Here is a 17,272-nt window from a genome sequence, read left to right as displayed (position 1 = left end):
GGGCCGAGCCACGCGCCCCCAGGGGACCCGCCCCGGCGCAGGGCAGGGCCGAGCCACGCGCCCCCAGGGGACCCGCCCCGGCGCAGGGCAGGGCTGAGCCACGCGCCCCCAGGGGACCCGCCCCGGCGCAGGGCAGGGCCGAGCCACGCGCCCCCAGGGGACCCGCCCCGGCGCAGGGCAGGGCCGAGCCACGCGCCCCCAGGGGACCCGCCCCGGCGCAGGGCAGGGCCGAGCCACGCGCCCCCAGGGGACCCGCCCCGGCGCAGGGCAGGGCCGAGCCACGCGCCCCCAGGGGACCCGCCCCGGCGCAGGGCAGGGCCGAGCCACGCACCCCCCAGGGGACCCGCCCCGGCGCAGGGCAGGGCCGAGCCACGCGCCCCCAGGGGACCCGCCCCGGCGCAGGGCAGGGCCGAGCCACGCGCCCCCAGGGGACCCGCCCCGGCGCAGGGCAGGGCTGAGCCACGCGCCCCCAGGGGACCCGCCCCGGCGCAGGGCAGGGCCGAGCCACGCACCCCCCAGGGGACCCGCCCCGGCGCAGGGCAGGGCCGAGCCACGCGCCCCCAGGGGACCCGCCCCGGCGCAGGGCAGGGCCGAGCCACGCGCCCCCAGGGGACCCGCCCCGGCTCAAGGCAGGGTCGCACAGGGAAGTCTCCTGCACTGGTCCCTGGGGGACGGGCCAGGAGGCGCCTGGCTGCTGGGTTCTGCTAACGCAGGCTCTGTCTCGGGTCTGGGCAGGAAGGAGTTTGAGACGAGCCAGCTGAATTCCAGGATTGAAGATGAGCAAGTTCTTGGGGCCCAGCTGCAGAAGAAGATCAAGGAGCTGCAGGTAAGGGGGTGGCGGGAGAGGGCCCCGAGGCCACCGGCTGGCAGGTCCCTGAGCGAGCGGAGCATGGCCTGCCTCCCTGGGCTCTGCTCTCCACCCCGGGCAGCGTCTCCCTGTCCCTCTGCACCCTGGGGCCTCGCTGGGCATGTTCCGGCCACTCCCAGAACCCAGCGGTTCCCTAGGGCTCGCCCTGCGCACGGGGCCTGGGCCAGGAGAGAGGGATTCTTGTAGCCGCATGTGAGGGACAGAGCAGCCCTGTGGGCGCGGGCCGGGCGGGGCCCAGGCTGGGGAGCAAGCCAGGCCAGTGCCAGGTAGGGCCGGCAGGTGACGGGGGCCGGGTTTGCGTGACCCGCGCTCCTGGCCTTTCGGCAGCGGGAGGCCACCCTTGAAGGTCCCGCCCTTTGGCCATGCCCCAGAGCCTCAGGCCCTGCAGATCCAAGTGTCACAGGCTGGGCCCCCGTCTCCCAACGGGCCAGACCAGATCCCTGGGGCTGGGCTGCCCTTGTTGGGGGCGGATGCAGGGGGCTGAGAATCCAGTCTCAGCTGGGTCCAGACTGGGGGGCAGGTGCTGAGCAGCGCCGGGCTGGCTGGGGGCGGCAGGTGGGAGGGTGCGGAGGCGGCGCTAGCCCGGGGCTCGCTTTGCCCCACCAGGCCCGCATTGAGGAGCTGGAGGAGGAGCTGGAGGCAGAGCGGGCGGCCAGGGCCAAGGTGGAGAAGCAGCGCGCGGAGGTGGCGCGGGAGCTGGAGGAGCTGAGCGAGCGGCTGGAGGAGGCGGGCGGCGCCACGGCCGTCCAGCTGGAGATGAACAAGAAGCGGGAGGCGGAGTTCCTGAAGCTGCGCAGGGACCTGGAGGAGGCCACGCTGCATCACGAGTCGACGGCCGCGGCCCTGCGCAAGAAGCACGCCGACACGGTGGCCGAGCTGGGCGAGCAGATCGACAACCTGCAGCGGGTCAAGCAGAAGCTGGAGAAGGAGAAGAGCGAGATGAAGATGGAGGTGGACGACCTGTCCTCCAACGTCGAGTATCTCACCAAGAACAAGGTGAGGGGCCTGCGGGGGGCTCGGGTGCCCCAGAGCAGCAGTGGCTGAGGCAGGCGCTGGGCTCTAACACGCAAGCGCAGGGGCTAGGGCAGGAGCCTGGGGCTCGGGGCCATGTCTCTGACCTCCCTGCTGCTCCAGGCTGGGGCTCTGGAGCCGCTGCGCTCAGAGCCGAGGCTGGAGCCGTTAAGCCCTGGATGCTGCGTGTGTGTCGGCCCCAGCTGAGCCGTCTGTGCGTCTGGCAGCGGCAGGCCCGGGGCAGAGACTGCAAGGCCAGAGGGGCTGCTGGGATCCCCATGTCTGACCCGAGACCTGCCCTGCAAATCCCTTTGAGAGAAACACCCGCCCTCGGGTGCAAGATTCACCCAGAGCCCCCACCACGACCCTGCGGCCGCTGCGGCAACGGTACAGACAGGCGCCGGACAGGCGGAATGTGTCGGCGACAGCCTCCCGCCAGCATTTCACAGGCCCCGCGGAGCCCAGGATTAAATATTTGCTCCCCGGGTCTCAAGCTGCCCTTTAACCTGCTCTGGAAGCGGAATGGGCCGAGCTCCTGGCACCTGTCACTGCAGGCAGGCACGGCCGTGTAGAGCCGTGCCGCGTGGCCAGACGCTGCACACAACGGTGGCAGCCCCGCCGGGCCTGACTAGTTCACTGCCTCGATTGCTCCCAGCAGCAGAGCTGCACTGGTGAGCGATTCCCATGCTCGCGTAGGGAGGGACACTGCTAAGGACCGCGACCTGGCATCCCTGCAGGGACGGGCACGGCCGCATGCCTCGCTCCAAACCCAAAGAGCACCAGGAAGTGAGACTCGGACCATTAACTCAGGAGATTGGTCTCTGCAGCCTGAGCGTGCAACCGATGCCTTAGCTCAGCCAGGGCAATTGTAGAGTTTATTGCAGGGCTGGTCGATTAACTGCTGCAAACTCAAGCAATTAATGCAAAACAAATTAACCCAATTTTTAAAAAGTTGCAGTTATCTGCAGTTTTAATTCCACTGACAGACGACAGAACAGCAGTGTTAACTTATTACAAATATCCTGGCACATTTTTCAACATTTTCAAATATTCCAACCTCAACCACAACACAGGACACAAAGTGCACAGGGCTCACCCCACATTACCACTATTACAAATATTTGCACTGTAAAACCCCCAAATAATTAGTATTTTCCAAATCGCCGCATACAAGTACAGTCATGGAATCTCTTTTTTGTGAAAGTGTATCTTATAAATGTAGATGTTTTTAAAAAGACACCACTCAAAAACTTTTACAGCCTGTAAGTCCACTCAGTCCTACTTCTCGTTCAGCCAGTCGCTCGGACAAGAAGCGTGTTTACATTGACGGTCAAACATGCTGCCTGTTGCTTGATTACAAGTGAGAACAGACATTTGCCTGGCACTGTTGCAGCCGGCGCTGCATGGTTTTTAACATTCCAGGTATGTTAAATAGTCACATGCCCCTTAGTGCTGCGATTTGTAGCTTGCACCCTCTTTTTTACAGTGCAGATATTTGAAATAAGAATATAGCGAGCACTGCCCACCTTGCGCCCTGTGCTGCTGTCATGGTGCAATCCCACAACCGACACTGCATGCAGAGAGGGGGGCTGGCTAGCAAAATAAACTCTGCAAAAGCCTGTCTCTGATTTCCAGAGACAAACTTATTCAGTCTAAGTCCCCCTGAGATCCCCAAAAAATTAAGGCTGGTTCCTCGCTGCCACCGCTCCAGTGAGTCCAAGAAAATACAAAACTAAAGCCTTTTGCAGGGAAGAGATCACCTGGGAATCACCTCCCTAAGATAAAGCTCTTCCCTGCGCAACCTCCGTTTTGCTTGGAGTTGGGGCAAACAGACAATGGACTCTGCCCTTGTATCTAGGCACCGAGTCCTAAGGACACAACACTCAACCAAGACCGCTTCATTAGAAGAAAAAGAAAACTCTCCGTTATTCTCAAAAAACAAAGCTACAGTTGCAAGCGGAGTAAATCGGCTAGGTGGTAAATAGCCACATACTCAGGGAAGTCCCGGGCTGCAGTCCTTAGTTACAAAAGAGACACCCAATGAGCCAGCTCAGACATGATTTCCAAACCCCCGAACAAGGAAAACAATGAACCCTGATGGGCTCTCAGCACTTCTCCCTCCGTGCACATTTCAAGAGGTCCGTTCTTGGAGAGAAGCGTCTCCCACTTCCCTCAATCCCTGAGAGAAACTGCTCTGATCTCAAACAAAGAAGGGAGAGAAAACCTCCCTTTTCCAGTTTGAAATTCCTACCTGCGTTGTTATTGGCTGATTTCCCCCCCCCCCCCCCCCCCCAACACCTTTGCTAGGTACCTGAGTTAACCCCTTAGTCACTGGGTGCCGTTCTACACATTGGAAAGTGTAGAAAACATTCAAACCCAGGTAGGATACGTTCCAACGGGCGCCCGCTCTCGTTCAGCCGGGCGATGGAACCACCTCTGGGACCTCGTGCTAAGTGGTGATGATGTGCGAGGGTCCCGTGCTGGCAGGCCTCTGGGTGAGAGGCTAACGGGAACGTGGCCTCTCCCCGCTGAAAGGGGGCGCAGCCCATAGGGTGGGAACAGGCCAGGCCTGGGGCGGCGGAGTGGGCGGCTGTGGCCGTGCTGGGCTCTGGCGCTGACCGGCTGCTCGCCGCAGGCCAACGCGGAGAAGCTGTGCCGCACCTACGAGGACCAGCTGAGCGAGGCCAAGTCCAAAGTGGATGAGCTGCAGCGCCAGCTGGCCGAAGTGAACACCCAGCGCGGCCGGCTGCAGACCGAGAACGGTAGGCTCAGGAGGGCTTCGCGCAGCCGGGCGAGTGGCGGAGGGGCCCCAGGCGGGCTTGCCATGGCCTGGGCCTGGGATCAGGCACTGGCAGCTCCTTCTGCCTCAGAGCTCAGCGGGGCACAGGCCGGAGAATTACTGACGCCAGGCGGCGCCCGGAGGAGCCGGCCAGCTGCAGAACATGCGGGCGCCAGAGGCAGAGCCGCGGCAGCAGGGGAAGGAGCCGGGGGCAGCATCAGTGTGGCTGGGGACGGGCCAGGACCTCGGCTGGGAACTGCCAGGCGTTACCTGCGGCGCAGTTCAGCCTCTGCCCCTGCTGCTGTCTGTGGGCCCGGCCTGGCCCAGGCGCTCTGGGCTCTGTGCTTGGGGGAGGTGGGACACGACCCTGAGTCCCTGGCCTGAGGGAGATCAGCCCCATGCCCAGGCTCACCAGGTTCTGCCACTCTTGGCCTGGCCGAGGCCCATTGCGCGCGAGAAGGCCTGTTGTGACCGAGCGCGCGCTGGGCTGTGGCCGCAGGGCTGGGGCTGGACGTCCCAGCTCGGGAGCGCAGAGGGGCTCAGACCCCCTGGAGTGGGGCCAGGTCTGCGCCATGGCCCCGGGGAGCGGAAGGACGCGAGCCGGGCCTGGGCCGGCATCCCTCACGGCTGCTGGCTCCGGGCCCTAGGGGAGCTGAGCCGGCTGCTGGAGGAGAAGGAGTCCTTCATAAACCAGCTGAGCCGCGGCAAGACCTCCTTCACCCAGACCATCGAGGAGCTCAAGAGGCAGCTGGAAGAAGAGACCAAGGTCAGCTGGGGAGGGCCTAGCGCTCCTGGGGCGGGAGCCTCACTGGCCAGCCAGGAAGGGAGCCGCGGAGCCCGGCAGGGCCCTAGAGAGGGCTGGAAAAGGCCACGTGTCGGGGAGCCCCCACCCTGCGCCCCGCGGCTCTCAGGCCATAGGCAGAAGGGCTACTGCCTCGCAGAGACCCAGCGCAGCGTCCGCGTCCTCTTGGGGGAGGGGGTCACAGGCCTGGCTTAGCCTGCTTCCTTCATGCCCCAACCCCAGCAACCGGTCCCTCCGCCCCCAGGCCGCTCCACCCCACGGTCCTGCTCCCACACCCCGGGGGGTCACCTGGTCCCCACCGGAGAGACTCTGGCACACTTCCCCAGGGCGTCCTGCCTGGCCACTCCCCTCATGCAGAGAGAGCCGCAAAGGGGGGACTGAGGGACCCCCCCCCACAGTCACACCAACCAGGCCAGCCGGGCAAAGGGGGGGACTGAGGAACACCCCCACACACAGTCACACCAACCAGGCCAGCCTGGCAAAGGGGGGGACTGAGGGACCCCCCCCCCCCAGTCACACCAACCAGGCCAGCCGGGCAAAGGGGGGGACTGAGGGACCCCCCCCCACAGTCACACCAACCAGACCAGCCTGGCAAAGGGGGGGACTGAGGGACCCGCTCCCCCCCCCCAGTCACACCAACCAGGCCAGCCTGGCAAAGGGGGGGACTGAGGGACCCGCTCCCCCCCCCAGTCACACCAACCAGGCCGGCCGGGCAAAGGGGGGGGGGGGACTGAGGGACCCGCTCCCCCCCCCCCCCCCCAGTCACACCAACCAGGCCGGCCGGGCAAAGGGGGGGACGGAGGGACCCCCCCCCCCAGTCACACCAACCAGGCCAGCCGGGCAAAGGGCTGAAGCCGCAGCTGTGAGCGGGGAAGACCTGCCCTGCAGTGCAGCCCCGGGGGGTTGGCCGCTCAGTCCGGAGGCGGCCGGCTGGAGCCCGGTGCACGGAGCTGGGGTCTGTCTGCCAGCACGCGGCTCCCTGCTCACCCCGGCGCAGCCTCCCTCCTGCCTGGTGGCCCCGCCGGGCCGGCTCGGGGCTCACGGGCGCCTGGGGCACAGAAAGCACCAGTCCCCGGGCCCCCGGCCTGCACTTGGGCGGCGTGGCGGCTGGGGAAGCCTGCGCCCGTCTCACTCTCGCCTCCCCCCAGTCCAAGAACGCCCTGGCCCACGCGCTGCAGGCCTCCCGCCACGACTGCGACCTGCTGCGGGAGCAGTACGAGGAGGAGGCGGAGGCCAAGGGCGAGCTGCAGCGCACCCTGTCCAAGGCCAACGCCGAGGTGGCCCAGTGGAGAACCAAGTACGAGACGGACGCCATCCAGCGGACAGAGGAGCTGGAGGAAGCCAAGTGAGTCCCAGCGAGGGCCCCGCTCTGGGAGCAGCTCTCCCCGGGGCCGAGCCCCCTGCCAGCGACCGCCGCCTGCTGAGGGAGGGAGGGAGCCGGGCGGCCTGCCCCACGGCCAGCCAGCAGCGCTGCCGGAGCGCCCGCCCGGGGGGGCCTGGTGCGCGGTGGCCGCGGGTTTGCGTCGGGACGGCCCCGCCGTGTGGAGAACTGGCCTGGCTTCTGCCACAGGCTGAGCCCTCGGCCCCTTCCTTTGCCCGGGCAGCGTGGGGCAGAGACCCCTGCCGGCGGGGCTCCCCTTCGTGGCAGAGGCCTCGTGCCCCCGAGAGGGCTGGGCCCCCCACTCTGCCATGGCCACTGGGACAGGGGCTGGGCGGCCACGCCCTGACACGCCCCTCCCCTGCGGCTCAGAGCAAGAGCCCATGACACAGCGGCCGGTGGCAGGCACCCGGCGCAAAGGGGCGCGGTTAGGGAGCCAGCGGGGGCCATCCCGCAGTGCCAGGCTGGGGGCAGGGCCGGTGGGCTGCTCCGTGGGGAGGCTGCAGTCAGCCACGGGCCTGGCAGCACCAGGCGCCTTCCGCCCTCGCCGCGTGGGGCCAGGCGTGGCCAGAGCCGGGCTCGCGCCCAGGCCGCGGGAGTCAAGGGAAGCTCCCTGGGCCGGGAGGCGGGCGCGGTTGGCTGCGAGGCGCCGTGCCTACCCCTGCTCACGCCCGCGGCCCGTGGCAGGAAGAAGCTGGCCATCCGGCTGCAGGAGGCGGAGGAGGCGGTGGAGGCCGCGCACGCCAAGTGCTCCTCCCTGGAGAAGACCAAGCACCGGCTGCAGACGGAGATCGAGGACTTGTCCATCGACCTGGAGCGAGCCAACTCCGCGGCCGCCGCGCTGGACAAGAAGCAGCGCAACTTCGACCGGATCCTCGCCGAGTGGAAGCAGAAGTACGAGGAGACCCAGGCCGAGCTGGAGTCCTCGCAGAAGGAGTCGCGCAGCCTGAGCACGGAGCTCTTCAAACTCAGGAACGCCTACGAGGAGTCCCTGGACAACCTGGAAACCCTCAAGCGCGAGAACAAGAACCTCCAAGGTACGGCTGGACTCCGCCCCCCCAGGGCTCCAGCCCCAGCTCCGCCCCCCTGGGCTCTGCCCCCCCCAGGGCTCCAGCCCCAGCTCCGCCCCCCGGGCTCTGCCCCCCCCAGGGCTCCAGCCCCAGCTCCAGCCCCAGCTCCGCCCCCCGGGCTCTGCCCCCCCCCCCAGGGCTCCAGCCCCAGCTCCGCCCCCCCCCCAGAGCTCCAGCCCCCCGCAGGGCTCCGCCCCCCCCCCCCAGGGCTCCGGCCCCCCCAGGGCTCCAGCCCCGCCCCCCCCAGGGCTCCACCCCCAGCTCCGCCCCCCCCAGGGCTCCAGCCCCCCCAGGGCTCCGCCCCCAGCCCCGCCCCTCGCAGGGCTCCGGCCCCCCCAGGGCTCCGCCCCCAGCTCCGCCCCCCCCAAGGCTCCAGCCCCAGCTCCACCCCCCCGGGCTCCAGCCCCTCCCAGGGCTCCGGCCCAGGGCTCCGCCCCCCGCAGGGCTCCGGGCCCCCCAGGGCTCCAGCCCTGCCCCCCCCAGGGCTGGGCACAACCAGGCTGTGGCTCTCAGCACTGCCCCCCCAGGACTGGGCATGGCTGGCTCCAGCCCCGCTGCCCTCCCTGGGCTGTCCCTGCAGCGTGGGCCCTTGCGCTGAGACGGGGGGGGGGCAGTCAGACTTCCCTTCTGGGCAGGGCTGTAGCCCCGCCGCCCCCCCTCGGCCAGGGCAGGGCAGTTTGTCCTGCCCCAGGCTCTGCTGGACTGGGGGGCCCGAGGCCCCGGCTGCCTGTGGTGGTCGCTCGACCAGGGTCTGCCGGGCGTGGGGGGGGCTGCCTGCCGAGCGCTCGTCTCTGCCCCGCTGGCCAGTGCGGTGGGGGCAGTTGCTGTTGCCCATGGAGCCTGCCGCAGGGCCTGGGGCTGCCGGCGGGGGCGGGGAGGGGGGCAGACCCCCATGAGGCTGGGTAAGGGCCCCGCAGCTGGGGGCTAGGGCAATGCAGCCCCCCACGTCCCTCGTCCCCCCAGAGGAGATCGCCGACCTGACCGACCAGATCAGCCTGAGCAGCAAGACCATCCACGAGCTGGAGAAGGTGAAGAAGGCCCTGGAAAGCGAGAAGAGCGACATCCAGGCCGCGCTGGAGGAGGCCGAGGTGGGTTTGGGCGACGCCCGGAGCAGCCCCTGCCCCGCCGGCCTCAGGGGTCTGGGCACGGCCCTGTCCCGGGGCCCCTCGTCCCTCAAACGCTCCCCAGCCCCACGCCTGGCCGGCAGGTCCCTGCTGCGCCCCTGGGGCGAGCCACGGCCTGTGTCCTGGGGGCTCCCCGGTCGCCAGCAGGGCTGGGCTGGGCCCTGTGCTCAGAGCAGGGGGCGGCTGGCTGGCTCAGCCTGCCTGGGCTGCTCCCCCCGCCCCCCACCCCGGCTCCAGCAGCCGCCCGCTCCGCACAGCCCAAGGGGCGCCCCGGAGAGGGGCCCCAGTGCCCATCGCCTGCTGCCCACAGGGGGCCCTGGAGCACGAGGAGAGCAAGACCCTGCGCATCCAGCTGGAGCTGTCCCAGATCAAGGCGGACGTGGAGAGGAAGCTGGCCGAGAAGGACGAGGAGTTTGAGAACCTCAGGTGGGGGGGCCCTGGGGCAGCACCTGCCTGTGCCCATCTCCCTGTGGGGGCCACCCGCCGGCATGGCTGGCAGCCGCATGCTCGCCCATGGGCCTGGCGGCAGCACTGGCGTGGCCACGGGGGGGGGGACGCTCACAGCAGCACTGGCGTGGCCACAGGGGGGGGGGGGGGGGGACGCTCACAGCAGCACTGGCGTGGCCACGTGGGGGGGGGGACGCTCACAGCAGCACTGGCGTGGCCGGGGGGGGGACGGGGGGGGCCAGGGCTCACGGGGGGGGGGGGGGGGACGCTCACAGCAGCACTGGCGTGGCCACGGGGGGGGCTCACAGCAGCACTGGTGTGGCCACGGGGGGGGGGACGCTCACAGCAGCACTGGCGTGGCCACAGGGCGGGGGGGCACACCGTGGCGAGGGCAGGCTGCCAGCAAGCTCTCGGCCCCGGCGTAAGATCCACCGCTGCCCGCCCGCAGGCGCAACCACCAGCGCGCCATGGACTCCATGCAGGCCACGCTGGACGCCGAGGCCAAGGCCCGCAACGAGGCCGTCCGGCTGCGCAAGAAGATGGAGGGCGACCTCAACGAGATGGAGATCCAGCTGAGCCACGCCAACCGCCAGGCCGCCGAGTCCCAGAAACTGGTGCGGCAGCTGCAGGCCCAGATCAAGGTCAGCGGAGGGCAGGGCCGGGTCTGGGTGCGGGGGGGGGGGGCTGGGGGGAGAGGAGCAGAGGGTTTAGGGCAGGGCCGGGTCGGGGTGCGGGGGGGGGGGGGTGGTTGGGCTGGCGCGGGGGAGATAGTACTGCCCTGGGCAGGTTGTGAGGGGGGGGAGCCTGCCCTGGCGCAGGGGGGTACTGCCCTGCCGTGGGTCGGGGGGGGAGTACTGCCCTGGCGCGGGGGAGATAGTACTGCCCTGGCGCAGGAGGTGCAGGGGGGGGTACTGCCCTGCCGTGGGTCGGGGGGGGGGAGTACTGCCCTGGCGCAGGTTGTGAGGGGGGTACTGCCCTGCCGTGGGTCGGGGGGGGAGTACTGCCCTGGCGCGGGTGGGGGGGGGGGTACTGCCCTGATGGGGGCCGTGGGGGGGGGCTGTACTGCCCTGGCGGGAGCAGTGGGGGGGGGGGCGTGGGGGCGCCCTGGCACCTGCCGAGCCTCGCTGAGGGCAGGGCTGGGTCGGTGTAGGGGGGGGGGGGGGGGCTGAGCCGCGCGGAGGGCAGGGCCGGGTCTGGGTGCGTGGAGGGGGAGCTGGGTGGGCTGAGCCGCGCGGAGGGCAGGGCCGGGTCTGGGTGCGTGGGGGGGGGCTGAGCCGCGCGGAGGGCAGGGCCGGGTCTGGGTGCGTGGGGGGGGCTGAGCCGCGCGGAGGGCAGGGCCGGGTCTGGGTGCGTGGGGGGGGGGCTGGGTGGGCTGAGCCGCGCGGAGGGCAGGGCCGGGTCTGGGTGCGTGGGGGGGGGCTGAGCCGCGCGGAGGGCAGAGCCGGGTCTGGGTGCGTGGGGGGGGGGGGGCTGAGCCGCGCGGAGGGCAGGGCCGGGTCTGGGTGCGTGGGGGGGGCTGAGCCGCGCGGAGGGCAGGGCCGGGTCTGGGTGCGTGGGGGGGGGGCTGGGTGGGCTGAGCCCCGCGGAGGGCAGGGCCGGGTCTGGGTGCGTGGGGGGGGGGGCTGAGCCGCGCGGAGGGCAGGGCCGGGTCTGGGTGCGTGGGGGGGGCTGAGCCGTGCGGAGGGCAGAGCCGGGTCTGGGTGCGTGGGGGGGGGGGGGGGCTGAGCCGCGCGGAGGGCAGGGCCGGGTCTGGGTGCGTGGGGGGGGCTGAGCCGCGCGGAGGGCAGGGCCGGGTCTGGGTGCGTGGGGGGGGGCTGAGCCGCGCGGAGGGCAGGGCCGGGTCTGGGTGCGTGGGGGGGGGGGCTGAGCCGCGCGGAGGGCAGGGCCGGGTCTGGGTGCGTGGGAGGGGGGCTGAGCCGCGCGGAGGGCAGGGCCGGGTCTGGGTGCGTGGGGGGGGCTGAGCCGCGCGGAGGGCAGGGCCGGGTCTGGGTGCGTGGGGGGGGGGGCTGAGCCGCGCGGAGGGCAGGGCCGGGTCTGGGTGCGTGGGGCGGGGGGCTGAGCCGCGCGGAGGGCAGGGCCGGGTCTGGGTGCGTGGGGGGGGGCTGAGCCGTGCGGAGGGCAGGGCCGGGTCTGGGTGCGTGGGGGGGGGCCTGAGCCGCGCGGAGGGCAGAGCCGGGTCTGGGTGCGTGGGGGGGGGCTGAGCCGCGCGGAGGGCAGAGCCGGGTCTGGGTGCGTGGGGGGGGGCTGAGCCGTGCGGAGGGCAGGGCCGGGTCTGGGTGCGTGGGGGGGGGCTGAGCCGCGCGGAGGGCAGGGCCGGGTCTGGGTGCGTGGGGGGGGGGGCTGAGCCGCGCGGAGGGCAGGGCCGGGTCTGGGTGTGTGGGGGGGGGGGCTGAGCCGCGCGGAGGGCAGGGCCGGGTCTGGGTGCGTGGGGGGGGGCTGAGCCGTGCGGAGGGCAGAGCCGGGTCTGGGTGCGTGGGGGGGGCTGGTTGCTGCCAGCCCCAAGCAGGGTCCGGCCGGCGGAGGCTCAGGCCGCTCTGGGGTTACGGGCCCCGAGCTGCACCCAGCCCCCGCCCGGGCCGGCCCCCTCCCCTGACTCCGTGCGGGCGGGGGCGGGGCAGGACTTGCAGATCGAGCTGGACGACACCCTGCGCCACAACGACGACCTGAAGGAGCAGGCGGCCGCCCTGGAGCGGCGCAACAACCTGCTGCTGGCCGAGGTGGAGGAGCTGCGGGCGGCGCTGGAGCAGGCCGAGCGGGGCCGCAAGCTGGCCGAGCAGGAGCTGCTGGAGGCCACCGAGAGAGTCAACCTGCTGCACTCCCAGGTGAGCCGGAGCCGGCCTGGAGCCCTGCACCCCGGGCCAGAGACTGCCAGCCCCCGCCCGGCCCTTCCGCACGGGCAGCCCCATCCGGGCCCGGCCCTGGGAGCCGTGCAACCCGCCCGGGCACGAGCCGTGCAAACAGCCCCGTCCCCGTGCGACCCGCCCTGCCCCCCGTGCAAACAGCCCCGTCCCCGTGCGACCCGCCCTGCCCCCCGTGCAAACAGCCCCGTCCCCGTGCGCCCCGCCCTGCCCCCCTCACAAGCCACCCCGTCCCCGTGCGACCCGCCCTGCCCCCCGTGCAAACAGCCCCGTCCCCGTGCGCCCCGCCCTGCCCCCCGTGCAAACAGCCCCGTCCCCGTGCAACCCGCCCTGCCCCCCGTGCAAACAGCCCCGTCCCCGTGCGCCCCGCCCTGCCCCCCGTGCAAACAGCCCCGTCCCCGTGCGACCCGCCCTGCCCCCCCGTGCAAACAGCCCCGTCCCCGTGCGACCCGCCCTGCCCCCCCGTGCAAACAGCCCCGTCCCCGTGCGACCTGCCCTGCCCCCCTCACAAGCCACCCCGTCCCCGTGCAACCCGCCCTGCCCCCCGTGCAAACAGCCCCGTCCCCGTGCGACCCACCCTGCCCCCCTCACAAGCCGCCCTGGCCCCGTGCGCCCCACCCTGCCCCCCTCACAAGCCACCCCGCCCTGTGCGACCCGCCCTGCCCCCCGTGCAAACAGCCCTGTCCCCGTGTGACCCGCCCTGCCCCCCTCACAAGCGGCCCCGTCCCCGTGCGACCGGCCCTGCCCTGCGGGCGAATGACCCCGCCCTCTTGCTGCTCCAGAACACAGGCCTGATTAACCACAAGAAGAAGATGGAGTCGGACGTCGCCCAGCTGAGCGCAGAGGTGGAGGAGGCCGTGCAGGAGTGTCGCAACGCGGAGGAGAAGGCCAAGAAAGCCATCACCGACGTAAGGGGGGGGGGGGGGGGGCGGGGTAGCCACGCAGGCCTGTGCCACGTCCGACCTGCTGTGAAACGTCCCCTGGGACCCAGGCCGGCTTGAGCTAAAGGCCCCTGTGCCAGAGCCTGGCCAGCTCCAGGGGGTATCGCCCCCGCCGTGTCGTATAGGGGGCTGCCCGGGCCAATTCAGGGCAAGATGCCTGAGCTCAGGGCTGCCGTGGCCCAGCCTGGGGGGCTCCACTCCAAGGCACCAGCCAGGCCCAAAGCGCCCCTCTGTCCCCCTCCCCCGCCAGCAATACCCCCCCCCAAACAGCCGCTCAGACGCCCCTGCCCCCGCCGCCACCAGCCCGGGTCTGAGAGCCCGTCTCCCCAGTGGCCCCAAAGCGCGCGGCGCCCGCCTGCTGCCACAGAGCGCAGGAATAACCCCCCCCCCGCAGGGGCCTTGGGGAGCTTGCAGCAAAGGTGGAACAAGCCGCGCTGCAGGGTCCCCCCCCGGCCCCCGCCCCCCGGAGCAGAGAGCCTCCGGAGAAGAGGAGCTGGTTGAGGACGAACGGGCGGAGCCTGCAGGGCCCTGGCGTCTCCTCGGCCACGGAGTGGGCTGCACGTGTGGCTCACAGGTCAACGCAGGCTCAGGCTCCGGCCCACGCTCCAGACCCGCCCGTTCAGTGTAGCTGCTTCCCGGCTCCATGGCCCCTGCTGGGCTGCTCTTCCCAGGCGGGCGCTCCTGCGAGGGGCGCTCCAGGGCCAGCGGCTGAGCTGACAGCTAACGCCCATAGCGGCACGTGCAAGCCCCACCTGCGCCCACCCCTGGAACCAGAGCCAGTGGCCAGCCCCCCGCTGGGCCCGCATTGCACCCCACACGTACCAGTGGCTGCAATACCCAGCCCTACCCCCGTCACAGGCCCGGCCCGGCCGACTCTTGTGCTGAATTTCCAGCCACCGGCTCTTCCCCTGCTGGGCAGAAGAGACCAGCTTAGATACTTGGGGCCCAGGCTGGTACTTGCTGACTGATCAAATTCCCTGCCCAATGCTCCCGCTAATTTTTTCCATCCATGTGTGGAATACTGTTGAGTGCGCACAAAGGCTCGAGATGTGCACCACCCGTGGAAACAAACCCCAGCTGTGTGCACACGCCCCTCAGCTGGGGCCAGCGGAACCTCCCGCAGGGCCAAGCGCCCAGCTGCCAGGGACACCGCCCCGAAGCGGCAGCGCTCCAGGAGGCCGGCACGCAGCCACGGTGCCAGGGCTCCCGCAGGCCTCCCCGAGCACGGGAGGGGGCCGGGGGCCATGTGCCTGGGGCCCTCGTCCGCACTGACAGCCCCCCTTGGCCCTAGGCGGCCATGATGGCGGAGGAGCTGAAGAAGGAGCAGGACACCAGCGCGCACCTGGAGCGCATGAAGAAGAACATGGAGCAGACCATCAAGGACCTGCAGATGCGCCTGGACGAGGCCGAGCAGATCGCACTCAAGGGGGGCAAGAAGCAGATCCAGAAGCTGGAGGCCAGGGTGAGTGGGGGCAGGGCCGGTTCCAGCCCCTGGGTGGCGTCCCCTCCCCTCCCCCAGTGCTGGGCCAGGGGCTGGCAGGAGCCCAGAGCCCAGAGCCCCAGGTGCATCCCCAGCCCCTCCTGGGCCAGGCCGCCAGAGCCCGAGCGACCCCGCCTCTGCCCACAGGTGCGCGAGCTGGAGGGGGAGCTGGACGTGGAGCAGAAGAAGATGGCTGAGCTCCAGAAAGGCATCCGCAAGTACGAGAGGAGGGTCAAGGAGCTGACCTACCAGGTACAGCAGTGCCAGGGCCCCAGCCTGACCCCCGCCGGCCATGGGGAGCCCCCCAAGCACAGTGCACATCTGTGGGAAAGCCCCCGGCCTCGCCCCACTCAGCCCAGCGCCACACAGGGCCCCCGGCCTCTCGACTCGCTGCTGGGGGGTGGCCCCGGAGCTGGAAGCAGGGCAGAGGGGGGGGGGGGGGGGAGAGAAATCAGTCAGCAAGCGGGGGATGTGGGGAGGGGCCCAAGGGAGTGGGGGAGGGACACTGGGGGTGGCAGCCTGGGCTGAGGCTCACGGCCCCGGCGGGCTCTTGCAGACGGAGGAGGACAGGAAGAACCTGGCGCGGATGCAGGACCTGATTGACAAACTGCAGAACAAGGTCAAGAGCTACAAGCGCCAGTTCGAGGAGGCGGTAAGTGCCAGGCCCAGCCCGCCCCAGGGCGAGCCCCTGCGGCTGGGAGGGGGACCCTTCGCCCCGGCCCAGCCGGGCAGAGGAGGGGCGGTGCTGCCCAGAAGTGCCGGGCAGGTTGGGGCCCCGGAGCCCTGCCCTCACCCCCTGCTCTGCCGGGCACAGGAGCAGCAGGCCAACTCCAACCTGGTGAAGTACCGCAAGGTGCAGCACGAGCTGGACGACGCCGAGGAGCGAGCCGACATCGCCGAGACCCAGGTCAACAAGCTGCGCGTCCGCACCAGGGACGTCATCACCTCCAAGGTAGGGAAGGGGAGCCAGGAGCCGGCCCGGGTTTGCACCAGCCCCTGGGGCTGTGGCTATGGCTATGGAACGGGCCAAGGGGCCGCCCCTGCAAGCCCGGGGCCTGAGTCCACGTTTCTGTTCTGTTGGCAGCACGAGGAGTAGGAGCCACGGCGCCCGCCTGCGGGTCTCGAGCAACCGGCTGCAACAGCCGCTGCCCGCCTGTCCCGAGGAATAAACGCAGCTTCCCACGAGCCCGGCTCCCTGCTGTCTGTGGGCGGGAGGGCAGCCCCGGGCCTGTGCGCTGGGCTGAGACCTCGGGGCCTTGAGGGCCGCGGCTGTGCAGGGAGCAGCCCGCCAGACGCCCGGGGGGACAGGACCCAGAGGCCATGGCACTAGCCCTGCCCGCCAGGAAGCCCCAGGCCCAGGCCCCCAGGGGAAGGGAGCCGAGCTCGCAGGCGGCACTGGCTCCCTGGCATGGCGCTTCAGCCTGGGTCCTGCGGGACACGAGCCGGGAGGGGCCAGTCGGGCTAGTCCAGCAGCCGCCATTGCTGGAAAAAGCTCGTTACCTGCCCCAGGGCGGCGGCGGGACACAAGGGCAGCGCCCGGCCCAGCGCCCTCGTCTCTGAACCATCTGAGCCATGGTCCCAGCCGAGTGCTTCTTGCAGCACGGCCTGGCCCGGGGCGAGGGGAGGCTGCCGACCCCGGCTCAGGGGAAGGCGGCTGAGGGCCCTGGGCTGCCATTCCAGCCCGATCAGCGGTGGCCGGCAAAGCTGCTCCAGGAGCGGGGAGACGCAGAACTGGGGCTGTGGGGACAAGCCAGCGGAAGGCCCGGCTGTGCCGCAGTAACGCACCTGCTGCTGGCCTGGCGGTGCCACAAACTGCAGGGGAGACCGCTGGGTTGGGGCTGGATCCTGGGGAGCCTCCCACAGCTTGGGCCCAGCCGGGGACAGGCCAGCCACGGGCATGGCCCCCACCACAGTAAAACCTGGGAGGAACCACAGCAAGAGGGAAGAGCCCTGCCAGGCTCAGCCGGGACCAGCCCCCCGCCCCGGCCCACCTGGCCACTGCCGCAGGAACCTTCCCACGTCCTGCCTCCTGCTCTCAGCTGAGGGCTTTCCGGGCTCGCCAGCCTGGGCCTGTCTGTGCCAGCAGCGGGCAGCCCCACGGTGCTCTCCGCACACCGCCCGACCCAGCAGCTCAAGCGCTCACCTGCCAGCCAGGGCCAGGGCCTGAGCGAGGGAACGCCAGGCAGCCCGGCCCGGCCAGCGGCGTGGGAGAGGGGCGCAGCCAGGCAGGGCCTCTGAAGACAGACACCGCTCCACCCAGCTTTTAAAATAGAGTCTTTAATTGCTTCCATGGACACACGTTCGCAGTTAGTCGTGGGCAAGAGCAGCAGCACCCCCTCAGCAAAGCCTCTGGGAGAGCACCGAGCCAGAAACGTTGCATCCCGGACACTGCTCCAGCCACAGCAGCAAGCCCTGTGGTCCCTCAGGCCGGCCCGGCGAGGCACGTCAATCGGAGCGCCCCTCAGCCAGGATCAGGGCCGGGTCGGCCCTGGCCCCTGCAGGGTGGGGCTCCCC

General features: G+C 70.7%; 1 protein-coding gene across 1 annotated transcript in view; it reads left to right on the top strand.

The window, feature by feature from the left end:
- Window positions 1-15,943, top strand: part of MYH7B (myosin heavy chain 7B) — a 47,860-nt gene extending 31,917 nt beyond the window's left edge. Inside the window, exons 28-43 of the mRNA XM_075901490.2 lie at window positions 736-826; window positions 1,475-1,864; window positions 4,515-4,641; window positions 5,306-5,424; window positions 6,609-6,805; window positions 7,526-7,875; window positions 8,872-8,996; window positions 9,343-9,458; window positions 9,928-10,120; window positions 12,098-12,301; window positions 13,120-13,245; window positions 14,570-14,740; window positions 14,906-15,010; window positions 15,315-15,410; window positions 15,573-15,710; window positions 15,843-15,943. Coding sequence (XP_075757605.2) covers window positions 736-826; window positions 1,475-1,864; window positions 4,515-4,641; window positions 5,306-5,424; window positions 6,609-6,805; window positions 7,526-7,875; window positions 8,872-8,996; window positions 9,343-9,458; window positions 9,928-10,120; window positions 12,098-12,301; window positions 13,120-13,245; window positions 14,570-14,740; window positions 14,906-15,010; window positions 15,315-15,410; window positions 15,573-15,710; window positions 15,843-15,854 — 2,560 coding nt within the window. The 3' untranslated portion in view covers window positions 15,855-15,943. The remainder of the gene's footprint in view (window positions 1-735; window positions 827-1,474; window positions 1,865-4,514; window positions 4,642-5,305; window positions 5,425-6,608; window positions 6,806-7,525; window positions 7,876-8,871; window positions 8,997-9,342; window positions 9,459-9,927; window positions 10,121-12,097; window positions 12,302-13,119; window positions 13,246-14,569; window positions 14,741-14,905; window positions 15,011-15,314; window positions 15,411-15,572; window positions 15,711-15,842) is intronic.
- Window positions 15,944-17,272: the final 1,329 nt, after the last annotated feature.

Source organism: Pelodiscus sinensis, chromosome 17, assembly GCF_052426305.1.
Source record: "Pelodiscus sinensis isolate ZL-2025 chromosome 17, ASM5242630v1, whole genome shotgun sequence".
In the NCBI taxonomy this organism is placed as follows: Eukaryota; Metazoa; Chordata; order Testudines; family Trionychidae; genus Pelodiscus; species Pelodiscus sinensis.
This window is presented reverse-complemented; position numbering and strand designations above follow the sequence as displayed.